This window comes from Zootoca vivipara, chromosome 9 (genome assembly GCF_965207765.1).
Source record: "Zootoca vivipara chromosome 9, rZooViv2.hap1.1, whole genome shotgun sequence".
Lineage (NCBI taxonomy): Eukaryota > Metazoa > Chordata > Lepidosauria > Squamata > Lacertidae > Zootoca > Zootoca vivipara.
Genome location: NC_142592.1, coordinates 69,592,227 through 69,611,030, shown reverse-complemented (window position 1 = coordinate 69,611,030; position 18,804 = coordinate 69,592,227). Strand labels below are relative to the sequence as shown.

Here is an 18,804-nt window from a genome sequence, read left to right as displayed (position 1 = left end):
CGGAAGATGCTGTCTTGTGCCCGTGATGTCGCATCGTCCCATGCCTTCCACCCCCAGCGCAGCCCCGGGACCAGTGACACTGCTTTGCACACGCGTTGCGCACACGCGGCTGAGATCCAGCGGAAGAGAGGCAGGGCAGACGGGGTGAGCACGGAAGAAGCGAGCAAGGCACAGCATCAGATTCTGGGCATGTTTAAAAGGCATGGAGCATGATGGGAGCTTTGCTGGAGGGAGACCCCTGATCATACACAGAATGCGCTTCTGTCTGCCTGAGATGCAGCCAGCCCTATTGATCTGTTGCATTTTACCGGAACTCTTTTGGGAGGAAGGGGGGCGAATAGGAAGAACGAATCATCTCCGTGGAGATTCCTGCACTGCAAAGGAATAGAAATCGAAACACTTTATTGTCACTGTACCACTTGATTACAGTGAGATTAAACGAGCCCCCACCCCCCACCCCCCCAATCTCTCAGTCCTTATTACACTCTGGGTGCTGGCCCTCGCACTGCTGCCACCAACCCCGAGCATCAGCTGCAATGTTGCTGTCTTCCATTCAGCAGCCTCAGGGCCCACGGGTACACACTGTTCTTTCACCTGTTGGTGCGGCTTATCATGCTTCTATATCTCCTTCCCGAGGGCAGGAGATTGAAAAGGTGCTGGCCAGGGTATGAGAATGTTCCTCGCTCTTCTGCCCGCGATATCGGTCTAGATGACCCTGGCTGCTGCTGCTGGGGGACCCCTTCCAACCGGAGGAGGCGCAAGGGCGAGTCCAAGCGGGAGGCGTCGGCAGGTGCAGGCGCCAGGAGCGGATCCTGCCCGCGACCACTTCTGAGCCCCGCCCTTCAGAGGCGTTGCCAACCCTCGGGGACGGGGACTGCAATTCCCAGCGTGCCCCGCGCTGCGGGATCTCGGGGCGCGCGCAAGAACAGCTGTCGCCGCCGCTGTCGCTCAACCCGGTGGGTCTCCCCGCGACGGGCGAGGCGCGCGAAGGGAAGGCGGAGGGTCGGGCGGATCGTGGCGGGGCTGCAGCCGCCCGGTCTGGGCAGCCTCGCCGGGTCGTGGGGAAAGGGACAGGCAGGCGGGGAGGGCGGCCTCGCTCTGCGGCCACGGCTGGCACCGCGATGCCCCTCCGCGCGCCCTTTGCGCTCTCGCGCCCCGGGCTCCGCCGCCCCTGGTTCCCCCCAGTTCTGCAAACGGGGAGATGACCGGGATCGAAGCGAGAGGCTCGCTTCACGGGGCGGGGCTGGAGACCGGCCACACTGTGCCATGCCTAGAGCGACTTCGGAGCGAAACTCAATCCGGGGAAGACCCATTGGCGTAGCCAGAATTTGTGTTAGGGAGAGCGGCGATCGCCCCAAAATTGTTGTGCTTTTTGTGCTTGAGTGGGGCGGGCTTCTGCCGGGGTGGGGGGGGGGTGGGGAGCAGAACCTCAGATAATTGAGCATTTTTAATGCTTTTCCATCCTTTTTGAAGCATTAGGGAAGTGAAAGTGTGGGCGTGCCCCGTGAAGTCACTTGCCGGACCCTGTGCATCCTGGTGCCTCAAGGTAACGCCAGGGGCGTTGGGCTTTACCCCTCCAGGCATATTCTTGGAGCATATCTGAGGTTGGGTGAGTGTTGTCCTGGGCGCATGTGGGCTTTGTGGTGGAAAGATTGATTTAGGTGCTCCTCTTCCTTGGAAGCTGGCCTAAGATGCAGAGGCTTCATGTCCCACATAGAGATTTCTCAGGAGACAGATGAGGTGATCAGGCACTCCCATTTCTTTAAGAGCTTGTCATAGTTTGCTGTGGTCGACACAGTCAAATGCTTTTGCGTAATCAATGAAGCAGAAGTAGATGTTTTTTGTGGAACTCTAGCTTTCTCCATAATCCAGCGCATGTTTGCTATTTGGTCTCTGGTTCCTCTGCCCCTTCAAAATCCAGCTTGCACTTCAGGGAGTTCTCGGTCCACATACTGCCTAAGCCTGCCTTGCAGAATTTTAAGCATAACCTTGCTAGCGTGTGAAATGAGCGCAATTGTGCGGTAGTTGGAGCATTCTTTGGCACTGCCCTTCTTTGGAATTGGGATGTAGACTGATCTTCTCCAATCCTCTGGCCACTGCTGAGTTTTCCAAACTTGCTGGCATATTGAGTGTAGCACCTTAACAGCATCATCTTTTAAAATTTTAAATAGTTCAGCTGGAATATCATCACTTCCACTGGCCTTGTTATTAGCAGTGCTTTCTAAGGCCCATTTGACTTCACTCTCCAAGATGTCTGGCTCAAGGTCAGCAACCACACTACCTGAGGTGTACGAGACCTCCATATCTTTCTGGTATAATTCCTCTGTGTATTCTTGCCACCTCTTCTTGATGTCTTCTGCTTCTGTTAGGTCCTTACCACTTTTGTCCTTGATTATGGTAATCTTTGTACGAAATGTTCCTTTCATATCTCCAATTTTCTTGAACAGATCTCTGGTTTTCCCCATTCTATTGTTTTCCTCTATTTCTTTGCATTGCTCATTTAAGAAGACCCTCTTGTCTCTCCTTGCTGTTTTTTGGAAATCTGCATTCAGTTTCCTGTATCTTTCCCTATCTCCCTTGCATTTTGCTTGCCTCCTCTCCTCCGCTATTTGTAAGGCCTCGTTGGACAGCCATTTTGCTTTCTTGCATTTCCTTTTCCTTGGGATGGTTTTCGTTGCTGCCTCCTGTATAATGTTACAAGCCTCCATCCATAGTTCTTCAGGCACTCTGTCCACCAAATCTAAATCCTTAAACCTGTTCCTCACTTCCACTGTGTAGTCATAGGGGAAGCTTAGGGCCTCATCAAACCTACAAATCCAGTCCTGGGTGTGGATGAGCCCTAAGCTTTTAGAGTTACTTGAGAATGCAAAAAACCAGATGGGTGGGTTTTGCTGGTGAACAAAACCCTACTTCGCAAACGCCCTCACCCCAGGAAGATTTGGCAAGGAGGCGAGAGAAGGTGTCCTCATGTGGGCTGGTAACCTGTTAAAGAACAGGAATACAAAAGTAAGAATCAGCGGAGAGTTTTGCTGGTGGAGGGATGTAGAAAGCAGAGCGCTCCAAAATCCAGAGTCCCAACCAGTGTTTGTTTTTGTTTTTAAATCGTTCAGAAATAATCTCAAAGAAGGGTGAGCAGTGAAGGGTTCCTGCTTCCAGATAACATCACACTATTCCATGTGGTCAAAACATAGAAGAATTGTGCATAGTTTCAGAAGCATTTCTCTGACCAGGGTGACAGGTGTAAGTGTAAATTGATGGAAACTGGGACAAATCCTGAATTCACACAGAGGCTGACCTCACTGTGACTTACCTGGAATGGGATCTTGGCATCGTGGGATCATTAACCCAGTATGTAGATAAGCAAAGGGCAAATTCCATGCTAGGGTTCCTTAAGAAAAGGATCGAAAACAAAATTGTGGATCACTTGTAATGTGCTCTGCACATCTTTGCTTTGACCGCATCAAAACCTGGCCAGTGTATTGCAAAGGGATATTGCAGAGCAGTGCGCAGGGCAGAAAAGGAGAAGCAAAAATTGCCTGTATGGAAAAGTTGCAATGTTTGTGGCTTTTTAGATTAGGAAAGCAGTTAGTCACAGGAATGGTGTGGCAAACATGATCATATTCATGGTATGGACATCTGCAGGAGTTCTTCCAGCCGGGGGGGAAGGGAAGTTAAACACAGAAAGTGTGGAGCTGGCTATAAATCCCTGTGAAAAATGAGAAGAATAGGGCATATACTATTTTTTGGTCTCCTATTATAGGTTCTATGAATGTTGGAAACTTAAGAGTGTGGGGGGAAGTGGAAAGAGCAAAGGTTTCTTTCCCCCCCTCTTATAATGCTGGAACTCAGAGCCCTCCAGTGAAGCTGAATGTTGGAAGATTTCAGGAGACATGAAAGGAAGTCCTACTTCACTCATGGCACCCCCAATCTTTGGCCCTCCATATGTTTTGGACTACAATTCCCATCATCCCTGACCACTGGTCCTCTTGGCTAGGAATCATGGGAGTTGTAGGCCAAAACATCTGGAGGGCCGCAGTTTGGGGGTGCCTGCTTCAAACAGTGTTGGCTGCTGCCTCAAATGGCTTTAAAAGAGGGTTTGGCAGATTCATAAATGCCAGTTAGCCACTCTGGCTGTTCTCTTCAGAGTCAGGACACAACTGGGAGGAGGAGCTGTTTTGCTTAGCTCCTGCTTGGGGCTTCCCACTGGAGCATCTGGCTGGCCCTGTGAGAACAGGATCCTGGATTAGATGGGTCTCCTTTGGCTTGATACAGCAAGCAAGCTTCTTCTTCTGTTTTAAAAGAGTCTTCTGTCTTTGGTCTTCATGTTTTTAGTGATGCACTCTTCAATATCTCCCCACCACCACCACCACCACCAAGCTGTCGGTTTTCCTTGCAAGCTTTTCTTCTACAGAGCACAGGTTTTCCACCTGCCGTTTGCCTCAAAGAGGAGGATTATCCGTGACAACCTCCTAGTGCCACGAACTTGCTATTCTAGAGTCGGGGTGCGGGTAGCTGAGAAGAGGCAATGGTTGTTTCGAGCTGGGGAGGCTAGAACATTTGGTTCCTGTCCTATCTCTGTAGTCACTCCAGCAAAGCTTCTTCTGACTGTAGCCCAACAGGCTTCCTGGCACCAACCTTGGCATTAAGAGAGCCAGTGTGGTGTAGTGGTTAGGAGCAGTAGACTCGTAATCTGGGGAACCGGGTTCACATCTCCGCTCCTCCACGTGCAGCTGCTGGGTGACCTTGGGCTAGTCACACTTCCAGGGTCGTCTCCAGCATGTCGGGCGCCCTGGCGCTGTGGTGCGGAGATCGCTCCGGCGCCCCCGCCCCATTTCTTGCCGCGGCTGGAGGGCTGCCGCACGGTGCCCCGCACCACCCAGCCTGCCCTTAGAGCCGGCCCTGCACACTTCTCTGAAGTCTCTCAGCCCCACCCACCTCACAGGGTGTCTGTTGTGGGGGAGGAGGGGGAAGGAGATTGTGAGCCGCTTTGAGACTCCTTCAGGTAGTGATAAAGCGGAATATCAAATCCAAACTCTTCTTCTTCTTCTCTTCTTAGCACCTGGGCAGCATCCGGACACCTTCATTAGCCATGCCTTCTCGGGGATGTGTGCTTCTGTGCCTGATGGCCCTGGCTCTGCTGTGTTCAGCCAGCCAGCCTCCCAACATTGTCCTCATTTTCGCCGATGACCTGGGCTTTGGAGATCTGTCCTGCTATGGGCATCCCACCTCCTCGACGCCCAACTTGGACAAGATGGCGGCCGGCGGCCTACGGTTCACTGACTTCTATAGCAGCAGCCCCGTCTGCAGTCCGTCCAGGTATGCCAATCCCCATCTCCCTTTCTTGCTCAATTGTTGGGAGTTAGTTAATGTGACATAAGTCATCTTTCTTGGACTCAGTCCTTCCTCCCCACACCCCCAGATATGCAGTTATACAGATTATGCTAACCCGTAAAATGTTCTGGGCACCAATACACACACGATGATTGATCCTTGCATGTTCTATCGCTCCCTTCCCTCAGTCCTTGGTAGCAGGGGTGGACTTTGGTAATATGGCACCCTGAGCAAGGACAACATTTGGCACCCCTTCCAACCTAGAGTCATTATTATTGAGTATTATTATTACCGTATTGGCCGGGATATAAGCTGCACCTTTAAAATTCGGGGGGGGGGGAGAGAGATAAAAGGCAATACCTGAATATGAGCCGCTCCCTTAAAATTGGGTTACAGGCTGAAAATCGCTGCGGTTGGTAGAATTGTAACTCCGAGCCAATTTAAGCCTTTGATCTTGCAAGCCCGCAAAAGTTTCCGTAGAACGGCTAAAATCACAAATCACGATTAAATTGCTACAATTCCGCAGGCACTCACACTCGTAAATGGCAAATGGACAGTCTCAAGCTCGCAAATCGGCAAGAAAACGTTTTTTTGTTCCGTTTTACCGTACGTCTGTTTCAGCAGCGATACCGTAAAAGCCCATTGTTGTAAGGTCGCGAATTTAAGCTGCAGGTTAACTTTTCGCGGTCGGAATTTGGGCGGGAAAGTGAGGCTTATATTCTGGCCAATACGGTATCATTCTGCACCTGCTCTGCTCAGCGCCCAGTGGGGGGGGGGGGACTGTCCACATTGCCCTAAATCTGGCTCTGCCTGGGGCAGGTGATTGCATGTTCCTTTTGGAGTGGTTTGGGTTTGGCTGGAGCTATGTGACTGCCTGGCTGTTGGCCCGGAAGTCTAGTGTCTTTCCTACCTGCTCTCACCCCTCCAGGGCAGCCCTGCTGACGGGTCGCTACCAGACGCGCTCCGGCATTTACCCCAGCGTGTTCTACCCTGGCTCCCGGGGAGGCCTCCCCTTGGCCGAGGTGACTCTGGCAGAGCTGCTGAAGGGGCGGGGCTACGCCACCGCCATGGTAGGCAAATGGCACCTGGGCCTCGGACCGAATGGGACATTCCTGCCCACGCACCAAGGGTTCGACCACTTCCTGGGGGTGCCCTACTCGCATGACCAGGTGAGATGCGGCTGGGTGGGCAAAGCAGGGAGCAGCGCAGGCTCAGAAGGGGGCATATTGTATAAAGGTGCAAAGCCCTATTTTTGCACCCTGCGAAACATAAATGCACAGTTCTTTAAAAACTGGGCAACGGCGTGCCACCCGCCTGTGACTCCTGAGCCTTCCCCAATCTCCTGCCCCCTTACCCCTTTGTTCTGACAGATCGGGGGAGGCTCGGGAGTCATGGATGGGTGGCACGCCATTGCCCAGGAGGGGCACAAGGTGCGCGGTACCTCTGCCATGGAAGGTGCAAAGCCCTTCTTTCGTACTCTGTGAAGCACAAATGTGCAGAGTTTTTTTAAAAACTGGTCAACGGCCGGCCACCCTCAACTCCTGAGCCTCCCCCAATTGGTCAAAACAAAGGGGGAACAAAGGGGAAAAGGGGGGAGGAGATCTGTACCACCAGACGTCCCCGATTCTCCCTTGGCAGCCCAGAGCCAGCCTGGTAGCGAAGTTGGCTCTGGCTGGCTTCAGGAGCTGCTCGCTGCTGTGTCGCCCGCCATTTTCCCTCACTGGAAGTCCCCATATGATGTGTTGCGCACAAGATACATCATATGGGGACTTTCAGTGAGGAAAAAATGACGGGGGCCACAGCAGGGAGCAGCTCTTGAAGCCAGCCAGAGCCAACTGCGCTACCAGGCTGGCTCCAGGCTGCTGAGGCTGCCGCTGCCACATTTCCCGGGGACAGATTTGCAAATCTGGGGACATTCCAGGGACGGAATTGGTCCGGGGACAGATTTGCAAATCCGGGGACTGTCCCCGGGAATCGGGGACGTCTGGTAACCCTACTTCAGGCTGCAGTTGAAACAGTTTTAATGAGAGGGTCTAACTCAGATCTGCTTGGGGAAATGTGAGCCCCCCCCCCCCACAATTACAGCATTCACTGTGAATTTGGTGGTTGGTTATATATATATATATATATATATATATATATATATATATATATATATATGAGAAAAGCACTGAATTCAGCCGGTTCTGATTTGGGCTTGACTAGCTTGATATTATATTGGCAATACAGTATTTCAGAATGTGGCCCTGAGCCCCATTTACCAGGAAGGGGCAGCAGGAGGAGGCTGTTGCCTTTGGGCCTGGAATTTGGGGGCTTCCTGGGAACATCTATGTAGTTGGCCCTCTTGGGAATGGGCTGCCGGTCTGGACGGGCATTTGGTCTGCTCTGGCAAGTCTCTTGTTAAGTTCTTTGCTGGGAAATGTTGATGAATTGTGTGTGTGTGTGTGTGTGTGTGAGAGAGAGAGAGAGAGAGAGAGAGAGAGAGAGAGAGAGAGAGAGAGCAGCGCTGGATTTATGTATAAGCTAAACAAGCTCTAGCTTAGGGTCCACTCTCTTGGGGGGTCCCAAGAAAATTTAAAGGGGAAAACAACTGGATGTACATTTCCAAAATATAAGATAAAAAACAAATACAATAAAACCTACATACAGCAACAGTGTTTTGTGTTGTGTAGGCTCCTATGAAGTAAGTTATGGGCCCCACCTGCTAGCCTGCTCCCTAAAATATCCCTGGTTTGCTCCTTTCTATATATAGGATGCCTACATTCTGCATGGACTGGTTGCAGGGCAACATGGGCTAATGGCTTGAGATACCTATGAAGTCCTTAGATTACCATATATAGCATATATTCAACACAAAAGACAGTGACAATTGGATGTTGACAATTGGACAGCTGGACATATCAAGGGCCCCATTACCTTCAGTAGCTGAGGGCCTCATCAAACCTAAATCTGGCTCTGTGTGTGTGTGTGTGTGTGAGAGAGAGAGAGAGAGAGAGAGGGAGGGAGGGAGGGAGGGAGGGAGGGGAAGATTAAGGTTAAACTTCATCATGGCCCATATGGGAGTGGTGCTGGTGGAGCTAGAATGACGAGTGGAATCGTTAAATGGGCTTCTAAGGTAATGAGCTCCTGTGGTTTTGTGTACAGGTGAAACTCGGAAAATTATTTCAGTGATGCAACTTAAAAGATGAAACCAATATATGAGATAGATGCATGACATGCAAAGCAAGATATGTCAAGCCTCCATTTGTTGTAATTGTAATTATATGTCATTAGGCGGGTCAATTATAAATGGAATGTAATTAATGAAATGTAATAGCGATGTTTATTCTTGTTTATTCTTTGTCTTATTGTAACTATTTGTTTTATTACTATGGAATTTCCCAAAGAAAGGATTTGTAAAAATTAAAAGAAAAATAAAAAATAGTAAGTTGCATTACTGAAATAAATGCACTTTTAGACGATATTCTAATTTTCCGAGTTTCACCTGTACATGGGTGTGTTTGTTATGCATTCTGTGCCTCCGGTATGCTCTGACTCCTCTCTCCTGTGATAACACCACCTTTCCCCTTCTTCGTCCTGCTGCAGGGCCCCTGCCAGAACCTCACCTGCTTCCCCCCGGACACGCCCTGCTTTGGGACCTGCGAACAGGGAGTGGTTCCCGTCCCCCTGTTCTGGAACCAGAGCATCATAGAGCAGCCCCTGTCATTCCCACGCTTGCAGCCTCGCTACGTCGCCTTTGCCCGAGACTTCATTGCCGCTTCCGCACGGCGCAACCAGCCCTTCCTGCTATATTATGCCTCCCATGTAAGTTCCGGAGCTCTTTGTGCAGGCTTGGGGCAAAGAAGCCAGGCAGTTAACTTTTATTCCTGTCCTTTGGATGGGCTAGAGCCTGTTCTCTAGAGTCCAGCTGCTGCTGTGTGAGACACGCTTGTATTCCACACAGGCAAGAATGAGCGGCCGCATGGTCTTCAAGCTCTCTTGTTGATGGGGACCCTACTCCCCTCTGAAGCTATTATTATTATTATTATTATTATTATTATTATTATTACCCTGCCCATCTGGCTGGGTTTCCCCAGCCACTCTGGGCGGCTCCCAACAGAATATTAAAAGCACAATAAAACTTCAAACATTAAAAACTTCCCTAAACAGGGCTGCCTTCAGATGTCTTCTAAAAGTCAGATAGTTGTTTATTTCCTTGACATCTGATGGGAGGGCGTTCCACAGGGCGGGCGCCACCACCGAGAAGGCCCTCTGCCTGGTTCCCTGTAACCTCACTTCTCGCAACGAGGGAACCGCCAGAAGGCCCTCAGAGCTGGACCTCAGTGTTTGGGCTGAATGATGGGGGTAGAGACGCTCCTTCAGGTATACTGGGCCAAGGCTGTTTAGGACTTTCAAGGTCAGCACAAACACTTTGAATTGTGCTCGGAAATGTACTGGGAGCCAATGAAGGTCTTTCAGGACTGGTGTTATATGGTCTTGGCGGCTGCTCCCAGTCACCAGTCTGGCTGCCGCATTCTGGATTAGTTGTAGTTTGGGGGTCACCATCAAAGGTAGCCCCACGTAGTGCGCATTGCAGTAGTCCAGGCGGGAGATAACCAGAGCATGTGTTTCTTCACACAGAGCAGAACTGCTGCAAGTCACTTGTCTCGAGCAGCTTTTGAAAAAGGGTTGTGTGTTTCATCACCCTTGGCTGATGAAATGCATCCTGCAAAATAACCACATGTATGCACATTTCTGATGGTCCACACCCTTCTCAAAACCTCAAGGCTCGTCTGCTGCCAAATGACGATTTTATAAATATAAAATGCTGCATGTTTCTGAGTCCCAGGTGCTAGCAGTTAAGAGCACTGCTGGGCTGCCCCTGCCTTTAACATAGAATTGTAGAGTTGGAAGGGACTCTAAGGGTCCTCTAGCCCAACCCCCTACAATGCCAAGCTCTGTCTTAACTAAAGTATACATGGTAGATGGCCATCCGACCTCTGCTTAAAATCCTCCAAGGGAGAAGAGTCCACCATCTGCTATTGTAGCTGGTCTGTTCTGCTACTGTATGCCTTGTATTGCCAGAAAGTTCTTCCTGATGTTTAGTGGGAACAAAACAAAACAATGAAGTTAAAACGCTGTTAAAACACTGCAACAAAGCAATAAAACCAGTTAGTAATGCTGCAGCAGCCTTATAATCAGTTCAAAGGCCTGTGAGAAAATGTGTTTTTTAAGTTGTCTCCTAGAAGTCATGGGGGGGGGGGCATATCTCCAAATGGAAAGACTTGTATATAACAAGGGAGCCACCACAGAGAAGTCCCAGCCAGGAAAATGGGATTGGTAGGGATCAACTTTTGGACAAATTCAGCTGGGGGTGGGGGTGGAGCATGGCGCTAGGCATGGTTTTAATTTCACAGCATCTGCTCTATCAACTGCAATGAGCCAGGATGCCTGAGGGGGAGAGAGCTATCCCCTCCCGCACCCTCCTTGCAAGCTCCCCAGAGGCGTCTCGCTGGGCCGCCTTGGGCAATGGAACCAGCAAGGCTCTTCCGAGATTTGCTGGTGAAACTATTCTGCTGAAGAGCAAGCTAGGAACATTGACAAGTGCCTTGCTCTTTGCTCGTCCACAGCACACGCATTACCCCCAGTTTGGGAGCCAAGAATACACAGGCCGCTCGCCTAGGGGCCCTTTCGGAGACGCCCTCCTTGAGTTTGATGGATCCGTGGGGCACATTTTGCAAGCGCTGCAGGACAGCGGGATAGCCGAAAACTCCCTGGTGTTCTTCACCTCCGACAACGGGTAAGGGTGCTTCTCATCTCCAAGATATCTAACCCAGAGCCAAGTCTCACAGGGGTTTTTTTGCTCGGGAAGCAGGAAAGATTGGCAAAGACTGTTGCAGATTTGATTAGGACGGACAGTGAATTGCTGACATTGGAGTCTAGTTCTGCTGCCATATATACTTTTTGACTACGGCCGAGCTCCTTGAAGGAAAATTGCTCCACCTGGTCATAAGATAGGGCTGCAGAATTGGGGGAGCTTTTAGTTCCAGGCAACTTATGTGCATCTAACACACGCAAGTTCAATTGTATGCGCTTGACATTGCACAAATTAAACGCATGGAAGGCGGAGGGCTTAAAAGCTCTTTTTGCGCAGGGTTTCCCCAGCGCGGAAAGAGCATTTAAACTCTCAGTCTTGCTTACTGGGCTCTGGGAAGCTCTTGTGAGATCTTGGGATGGCCATGCAAGATTTCGCAAGAGCCTCCTAGAGACCAGGAAGTCATGCCGACTCTGGAAGGTAAAGATGATCTCACGGGGGCACTTCCAAGGGATTGTTTTGACCATACGCGATTTTGGCTTTACACACTCAGCCCTGGGACATTAATCCCTGCGTAAGACGCAAGTGGCCTGCACCAAGTTTGTTAGAAAGGGGATGTTTTAATGGAGAATGAGGGAAGTCCCAACCAAAGAATAATGGCAACTTAAACTGATGGACTATATCTAACATCTAGAATAAGAAAATATGGGTGAAAATTATGTTCATTTAAAAATGCTGGTTGCATTAATATAAATTCGACAGTGCAAATAAGACTTGATGGATGTAACAATTGATTACTGAACGGTTTAGTTCATGTAAAATATGCAGGGATGTTAAGGTATGTAAAATGAACCATGGGAAGAAGAGAAGGGAAGTTATTGATTTAAGGTTGCTTAAATGAATATTTTGAAATGTTTTAAATGAAAAAGGGGTGGGGTGGGGGGAAGATTGCATCCTAATGGTCGTTTCCTCTCGCTTACAGCCCTGAAACTATGCGCATGTCCCGAGGAGGGAGCTCTGGCCTCCTCAAGTGTGGCAAAAGCACAACCTATGAGGGAGGAGTGAGGGAGCCTGCTGTGGCCTACTGGCCAGGCCGCATTGCCCCAGGTACGTCCAGCCCTTGCGGCCTCAGGGTTTCAGCAACGGCTGGAGCAGGTGCAGCCCTGCATCCAGGGGTGGAGCATGGTGGGGTTGGGGCGCCCCAGGTGTCATTACCGAGGGGGGTGACATTCAGCCGCCGCCGGCCTTCCCCCTTCGTTTTGACAGCCCCGCGCTCCTGGGCTGCTGGAGGAGGCAGGCGAGCAAACAAGTGGAGGGTGGAGGGCAGGAGAGAAGCAGAATCTCCCTCAACTCAGACCCAAAGCCTGTAACCCCAAAAGAAGCTCAACAACTTTGGCAAACCCTCCCCTAAAGAAAGCTCAACAACTCCTGGCAATGACAATGGGAAGATTACAGCCAGTCTTCAGGGCCGTCTTAAGCCCATCCAGCGCCCCCCTCCAGAGCCCCTCCAAGGGCCCGGGAGTGCCAAGCAGACCGCGGCAGCAGCGGGAGGCCACCTCCGAGGACTCCGCGCTGCGCCTCCTTCTCATTTCCCCAGTGCTGGGTTCCGCTCAGTCAAGCTTCGCCACCAGCGCGCGCACCGCGGGACCAGCAAGAGCTGCTTGGGCGCTGTGCGCGCGCTGGTGGCGAAGCTCGACTGAGCGGAACCCAGCGCTGGGGAAACGAGAAGGAGGCGCAGCGCAGAGTCCTCTGAGAAGGAGCGCAGTCCTGGCCAGATCGCCGGAACCCTGAACTCACTTGGCGCCCTTCCAGCGCCCTCCAGCACCCGGCGCCGTGGTTCTCCGCACCACTAGCCTCTATGGCTAGGACGGGCCTGCTAGTCTTTTTATACTGTGAGTAGATCGCAGTCTCTTGGGAGTCCAACTAGATTTCAATGTTGGGGGTGGGAGTTGACAACAAATTTTCCACACCAGGTACCACCAGATCTTGCTATGCCACTGCCCGCATCTGCCCTGGCTACCCTGCCTGCTTTGTCTTCAGAGGCTGTCACAACACATCTCTCCCCACCCTGGAGCTTGCAGGCCATGCTTACAATCTGGCAGGCAGGACAGGGGTTGCTTTGGCTGGCTGTGAAACTGGGTGTATTGCTTGCCTGTTGGTTACATGGGGGTATTATATTATTTTTAATGGATTTCTAGGGGGTATACCCTCCCTGGGTGGGCTAAATTTAAAGTACCACACCTCAATTGTCTTTCACTGCCCCTTCTTTTCCTGTCTGTTTCTGCGTTCAGGTGTGACCCATGAGCTGGCCAGCACTCTGGACATCCTACCTACCGTGGCGGCCTTGGCTGGGGTTCGTCTCCCCAATGTCACACTGGACGGCTACGACCTCAGCCCCGTCCTCCTTGGAAGTGGGAAGGTGAGCTTCCGGTCGGTTTCTCTGTCTCGATGGCGGCCGTCACAGTCAGTGTGACTGGAAATAGACTGCTGGGTGGGGAGGCAGGCAGGGAAGCGGGGTGTTCCGTTGACCCCTCTCCATCCTGCTTCCTTGGTGCCACTGCGGACTGGTCTTCCGGGATTGCGGCCATTCCACCAGGTTCCCTCTGACACCATTTGAGGGACCACAAGGGATCGAGGGAATCTCTGAGGCCGTGGTGCTTGCGGGGAGCCTGGTGACGCTGGAGAGCAACTGTGCTGCCTAGTTTGAGAAGCTGCCTAGTTTGAGAGGACAGGCAGGGACGCCATACATGCAAATGAAGTGCCGTGGAGCATTGTGGGGCAGCACTTTCTGTGCTGTGCTCGCTGTGACTTGAAAGACTGTGGGCCGAAGTTAGCCCAGGTCCAGGTCCAGGTTACCTTCAATGGAGGCGGCTTCACTGCTGCTGCCTAGTTTTAGTCACCGCTGCCATTAAAGGAGCAGGCGAGGCAGGAGTGCAAGTGCGGGTGACTCCGTGTACTGCCTTGCAAACGGCCCCCTTTCCTCTGGGCGGCGTGGACATTGACCATGCCTCCTGGGGGGATCCTGGCCACGTCATTGCCAGCTAGCCAATCTGGTGGCTGGGGGTGTGGCTGGGGGTGTGGCTGGTGTGCCCCCCTAGTTTTGATCCTGGGTACACCCATGGTGTGGTGTGTGTCCTGGGGGCGTGGCGTGACAGATGTGCGGCTCATGTCCGGGGGGGGGGCAGCCACGATGGTACCCCTTCCCTGATGGTGCCAGGAGGCGGTTCGCTCGCCCCCCCCTGTTCCTCCACCAGTGGCAGGGGGAGGATGCTCCAGACAAGTGGAACAGGAAGTTGCACTGACTGGCTGCCCCCCCTGCTTGTGCCCATTCTAGGGAAAGAAGGAATGTTGCATTTGACTGCACCAGTGGATTATATCCCCAAAAGCAGGCCTTTTGCTGATGCCATCCCACTCAACATTTTCTCTGTGCGGCAGCCAATGAAGCTTTGCATATTACCTTGCCCAGGTTGTTGTTCCTTGAATTTATTTGCTGCCTTTCAACCAAATATCACAAGGCGTATCATTCTGGCTCCTCTTTCAGAGTCCACGCCAGACCATGTTCTATTACCCCCCGGCCCCCAGCCAGCAGCTCGGCGTCTTCGCGGTCCGCTACGGAAAATACAAAGCCCACTTCTTCACGCAAGGTAAGCCCAGGGCTTGATCCTGCCCTGCTCTCCCCTTGGCCAAGCTGAACCCCTTCCTGACCTGGGACGGCAATGGTGTGACCTTTCTCTGTTTCGTGTCATTGCAGGAGCCTTCCATAGCGACACAACCCCCGACAAGGACTGCCATGGGTTGACCCCCCTGCAGGGCCACGAGCCCCCGCTGCTCTTTGACCTGGAGTCAGATCCAGCGGAGAATTACAACCTCCTTGGGGACAAGGCTGTGGGGCCCGACGTCCTGTCTGCCCTCAAGGAGCTCTGTCTGCTGAAGGCACTTTTCGATAAACAGATGGAGTTTGGGGAGAGTCAGATTGCGAGGGGCAGCGACCCGTCACTGGAGCCCTGCTGTTCTCCTTCGTGTAGCCCAAAGCCTTCGTGCTGCACCTGTGTGTCAGCCTCTAAGCCTGCAGCCTCCCTTGCATAAGCGCCTGCCACTCCTCGTACTCTGTACATGCCACAGCTGAACAGTTGTGGACTCCAATGAGGGCTTTCAGCACCCTTTTCACTGAGGGAAATCCACATGTTAGGGACATAGGAAACTATTTCATACTGAGCCAGACCATTTGGCCCAACTAGGTCTGTATTGTCTACACTGACTGGCAGCAGCTTCCTGGGGTTTCAAGGAAAGGATATCCCCAGCCCTGCCTAGAGATCCAGGATTTGCACTCAGGACCTCCTACATGCAAAATGGGTGCTTCATCACTGAGCAATGGGCTGTCCTCAATGTCGTCTTCCGGAGCGGCAGTGTTGCTTTGAGATGTCCTTCCTTTCCTTCCACTTTGACAGGTTCTAGGTCCTCGGAGAAAAGACCTGTCTTGGTTTCGTTTTATATTGCAAAACTATGCTCTATAGTACGGACGCAGGTGGCGCTGTGGGTTAAACCACAGAGCCTAGGGCTTGCTGATCAGAAGGTCGGCAGTTCGAATCCCCGCGACGGGGTGAGCTCCCGTTGCTCAGTCCCAGCTCCTGCCAACCTACCGTGTTTCTCCAAAAATAAGACACCGTCTTATATTTATTTTTCCTTAAAAAAAAAAAACCACCACAGTGGCTTATTTTCAGGGGGTGTATTATTTTTTTATTACACATCCAGCCTCACCTCTTCCTTGGGGTCCTCCAGAACTGCGCCTATCACTATGTCTTATTTTCGGGGTATGGCTTATATTGTCCAAATGCTTAGAAATCCTGCTATGGCTTATTTTATGGGTATGTCTTATTTTAGGAGAAACAGGGTGGCAGTTTGAAAGCACGTCAGAGTGCAAGTAGATAAATAGGTACCGCTCTGGCGGGAAGGTAAACGGCGTTTCCGTGTGCTGCTCTGGTTCGCCAGAAGCAGCTTTGTCGTGCTGGCCACATGACCTGGAAGCTGTACGCCGGCTCCCTCGCCAATAAAGCAAGATGAGCGTCGCAACCCCAGAATCGGTCACAACTGGACCTAATGGTCAGGAGTCCATTTACCTTTACCTATGCTCTATAGCAGGCATCCCCAAACTTCGGCCCTCCAGATGTTTTGGACTACAATTCCCATCTTCCCTGACCACTGGTCCTGTTAGCTAGGGATCATGGGAGTTGTAGGCCAAAACATCTGGAGGGCCGAAGTTTGGGGATGCCTGCTCTATAGTAAAGACTCTTGTGTGAGCCGATGGTAGTGTTTTCCATGCCACCTCAAGCACAGAGGTCTGAAAGTACCAGTTCTTGCCATCGTGGGGACACTTTCATTCAACGTATTCAGCACAGGAGACCTTCTGTGTGATTTTACCATGTCAGAGAGCAACTCGTGGAATAGCTCTTAAGATGGAGGTTGTGAAGTGAGGATTCTTGAATGCGAAATGCTTCTTGCAGATGTGTCAATTGCTAGGGTACGGCCCCTTCCATCCTCTCCTCGGGCGCCCAAATCCCTGCCCCGAGGAAAAGAGGGCTGCTCCATTCTACATCCAAGAGATGAGAATATCATGCAAGCCTCATCCTTTAAATATCCATGGATCCTCAGAGAGGCTGGGCCAACAGTGCGAAAGCAAGACATGGTCTTAGAGGTGGTTGCAGCAGGCAGCGTTGCCTCTGGCCATGCCAACGTACTCTGTAAAACCTTGCCACTTCGAGTGCTTGCAATGACTGAGCCTCTTTCTCCTTGGAGTAGGACCTTGTTGGGTCAACTTCCGTGCCTTGTTCATCTCCCCCGAGGGAAGTGTTCTGGGTGACTTGCATTTAGGAAACAGTTTCTCCCAGCCAGAGGTTACTTGGTTTGCTCTGTGTTCTCTGTGACGAACGTCTCTCTGCTCATTGGAATTCACCAGTCTTCAGGCAGGGCCTGTGGAAGCATACATTGGATTATCTTCTCCCTACACCTTCCCTATGCCCTCTGTCGCACCCACCCTCTCTCAGCCCATCGGACGGCCCTTCCACTTCAAGGGGGTGGCTCATATCCTAAGAAAGCTACAATGCAACACTAGAACCACAACACATCACAAGAAGAAGCCAAGCTGTTCACACGGTTGATGTATGCAATAATAAAGAACTTGAGAAGCCCGGGATGAATTGAGAAGCCCAGATATTCCATCCATGCATTGGCCAGACCCCCACAGGTTCAGCATCAGCAAACTGGTGGCACCTTGTGCCCTCACCCCATGGGAAGCCAACTATGTGCAAGGTCCGGTCCTCACCAGAGGGGGGAGGAGCCAGGCATCAAAATGGATCATCCCAGTTTTTGGAGTGGGGGCAGCAGCTGAGCAGCTCCAAGCAGGCTCTGCGGCTCCCAACAGAATATTAAAAAAACCACAATAAAACATCAGCCACTAAAAACTTCCCTAAACAGGGGTGCCTTCAGATGTCTTCTAAAAGCCAGGTAGCTGTTTATCTCCTTGACATCTGATGGGAGGGCGTTCCGCAGGACAGGCGCCACCACCGAGAAGGCCCTCTGCCTGGTTGCCTGTAACCTCACTTCTCGCAGGGAGGGAACCGCCAGAAGGCCCTCAGAGCTGGATCTCAGTGTCCGGGCTGGGTGATGGGGGCAGAGACAGTCCTTCTGTCAATATTGAGGAAAGTATCCTGCAACCTCTCGGAGGCACCGGCAGGGGCTGCCACAGCAGCATCAGGAAGGTATTTCCTATATTTCCTGCAGGTGACCGGAGAGGCAAATCTTCTGGAAACTAAAAGCAAACTTCCTCATGGGAAGGAAATGGTGCACTAATTTGGAGGAAGGCCAGAATCTTCGTAGTATCTCTCTGCTTCTGAGCTGATGAAGCATCGTGCGGATTTGAATGCCATCCTGGCTTGTAGGCAGCCTAATTCCTCTTTTCCCCCAGCTGGAAATTGTAACAGTTGTCTGCCTATTAAGGATGTTGCAAATGTGGCTGAGATATGCTTTCAAGGCTCAAAATGCCCTTTATTAAAGCAGTCGTTTTATTTCACCTTTCATACCATATTCAGTCCCAGGAATAAGAAGTGAAACTTGGGCTCACAGATGTATTTTTTCCAGGAAGGAGATGTAATCAGGTCTGCATTTTTGCCAGGTGATTTTGTTTCTTAAAAATGGGTGGGGGATAGTATTATATGGATTATTTGCTGTTTATTGTATGGTTTAAAACCATGTATATATTTGATTCCCCCCCCCTCTTTAAATTGCCTCTGGCTGTTTTGGGAAAAGGTGGGTAAGAAAATGTAATAAGAATAATGAACGGCATACAATTTGCACTTGCTAATACAACAACAACTTTTACAGTCATACCTCGTGTTGTGTCCGCTTCATGTTGTGTCTTTTCACGTTACGTCCCGCGGCAACCCGGAAGTACCGGAATGGGTTACTTCTGGGTTTCACCACTTGCGCATGCGCAGAAGCACTAAATCACACTTTGCAGAAGGGCCAAATAACGCTGTGCGCCTGCACAGACGCAGCGCTTCGAGCTGTGGGCATTTCACGTTATGGACGGGCCTCCGGAATGGATCCCGTCTGTATCACGAGGTACCACTGTAATCAGTTTTAGAAAAGTAACTAGCTAGCTAAGGAAAGTGGATATGACGTTT

General features: G+C 51.3%; 1 protein-coding gene across 4 annotated transcripts; it reads left to right on the top strand.

The window, feature by feature from the left end:
• The first annotated feature begins 483 nt into the window (after nucleotides 1-483).
• On the top strand, nucleotides 484-18,505 carry ARSA (arylsulfatase A). 4 transcript variants are annotated; one of them, XM_035128477.3, is made up of 10 exons: nucleotides 484-956; nucleotides 1,474-1,546; nucleotides 5,057-5,316; nucleotides 6,260-6,500; nucleotides 8,917-9,135; nucleotides 10,941-11,110; nucleotides 12,108-12,232; nucleotides 13,417-13,544; nucleotides 14,667-14,769; nucleotides 14,877-18,505. In XM_035128477.3, the coding sequence occupies exons 1-10, from the start codon at nucleotides 613-615 to the stop codon at nucleotides 15,209-15,211; spliced, it is 1,998 nt and encodes a 665-aa protein (XP_034984368.2). In that variant the 5' UTR covers nucleotides 484-612; the 3' UTR covers nucleotides 15,212-18,505. The 4 variants fall into 4 exon arrangements, with proteins under 4 accessions (XP_034984368.2, XP_034984370.1, XP_034984367.1 ...); XM_035128476.3 differs by having other exon boundaries at nucleotides 886-956; nucleotides 1,474-1,609; XM_035128479.3 differs by lacking the exon at nucleotides 1,474-1,546 and having other exon boundaries at nucleotides 859-956.
• The last annotated feature ends 299 nt before the right edge of the window (nucleotides 18,506-18,804 follow it).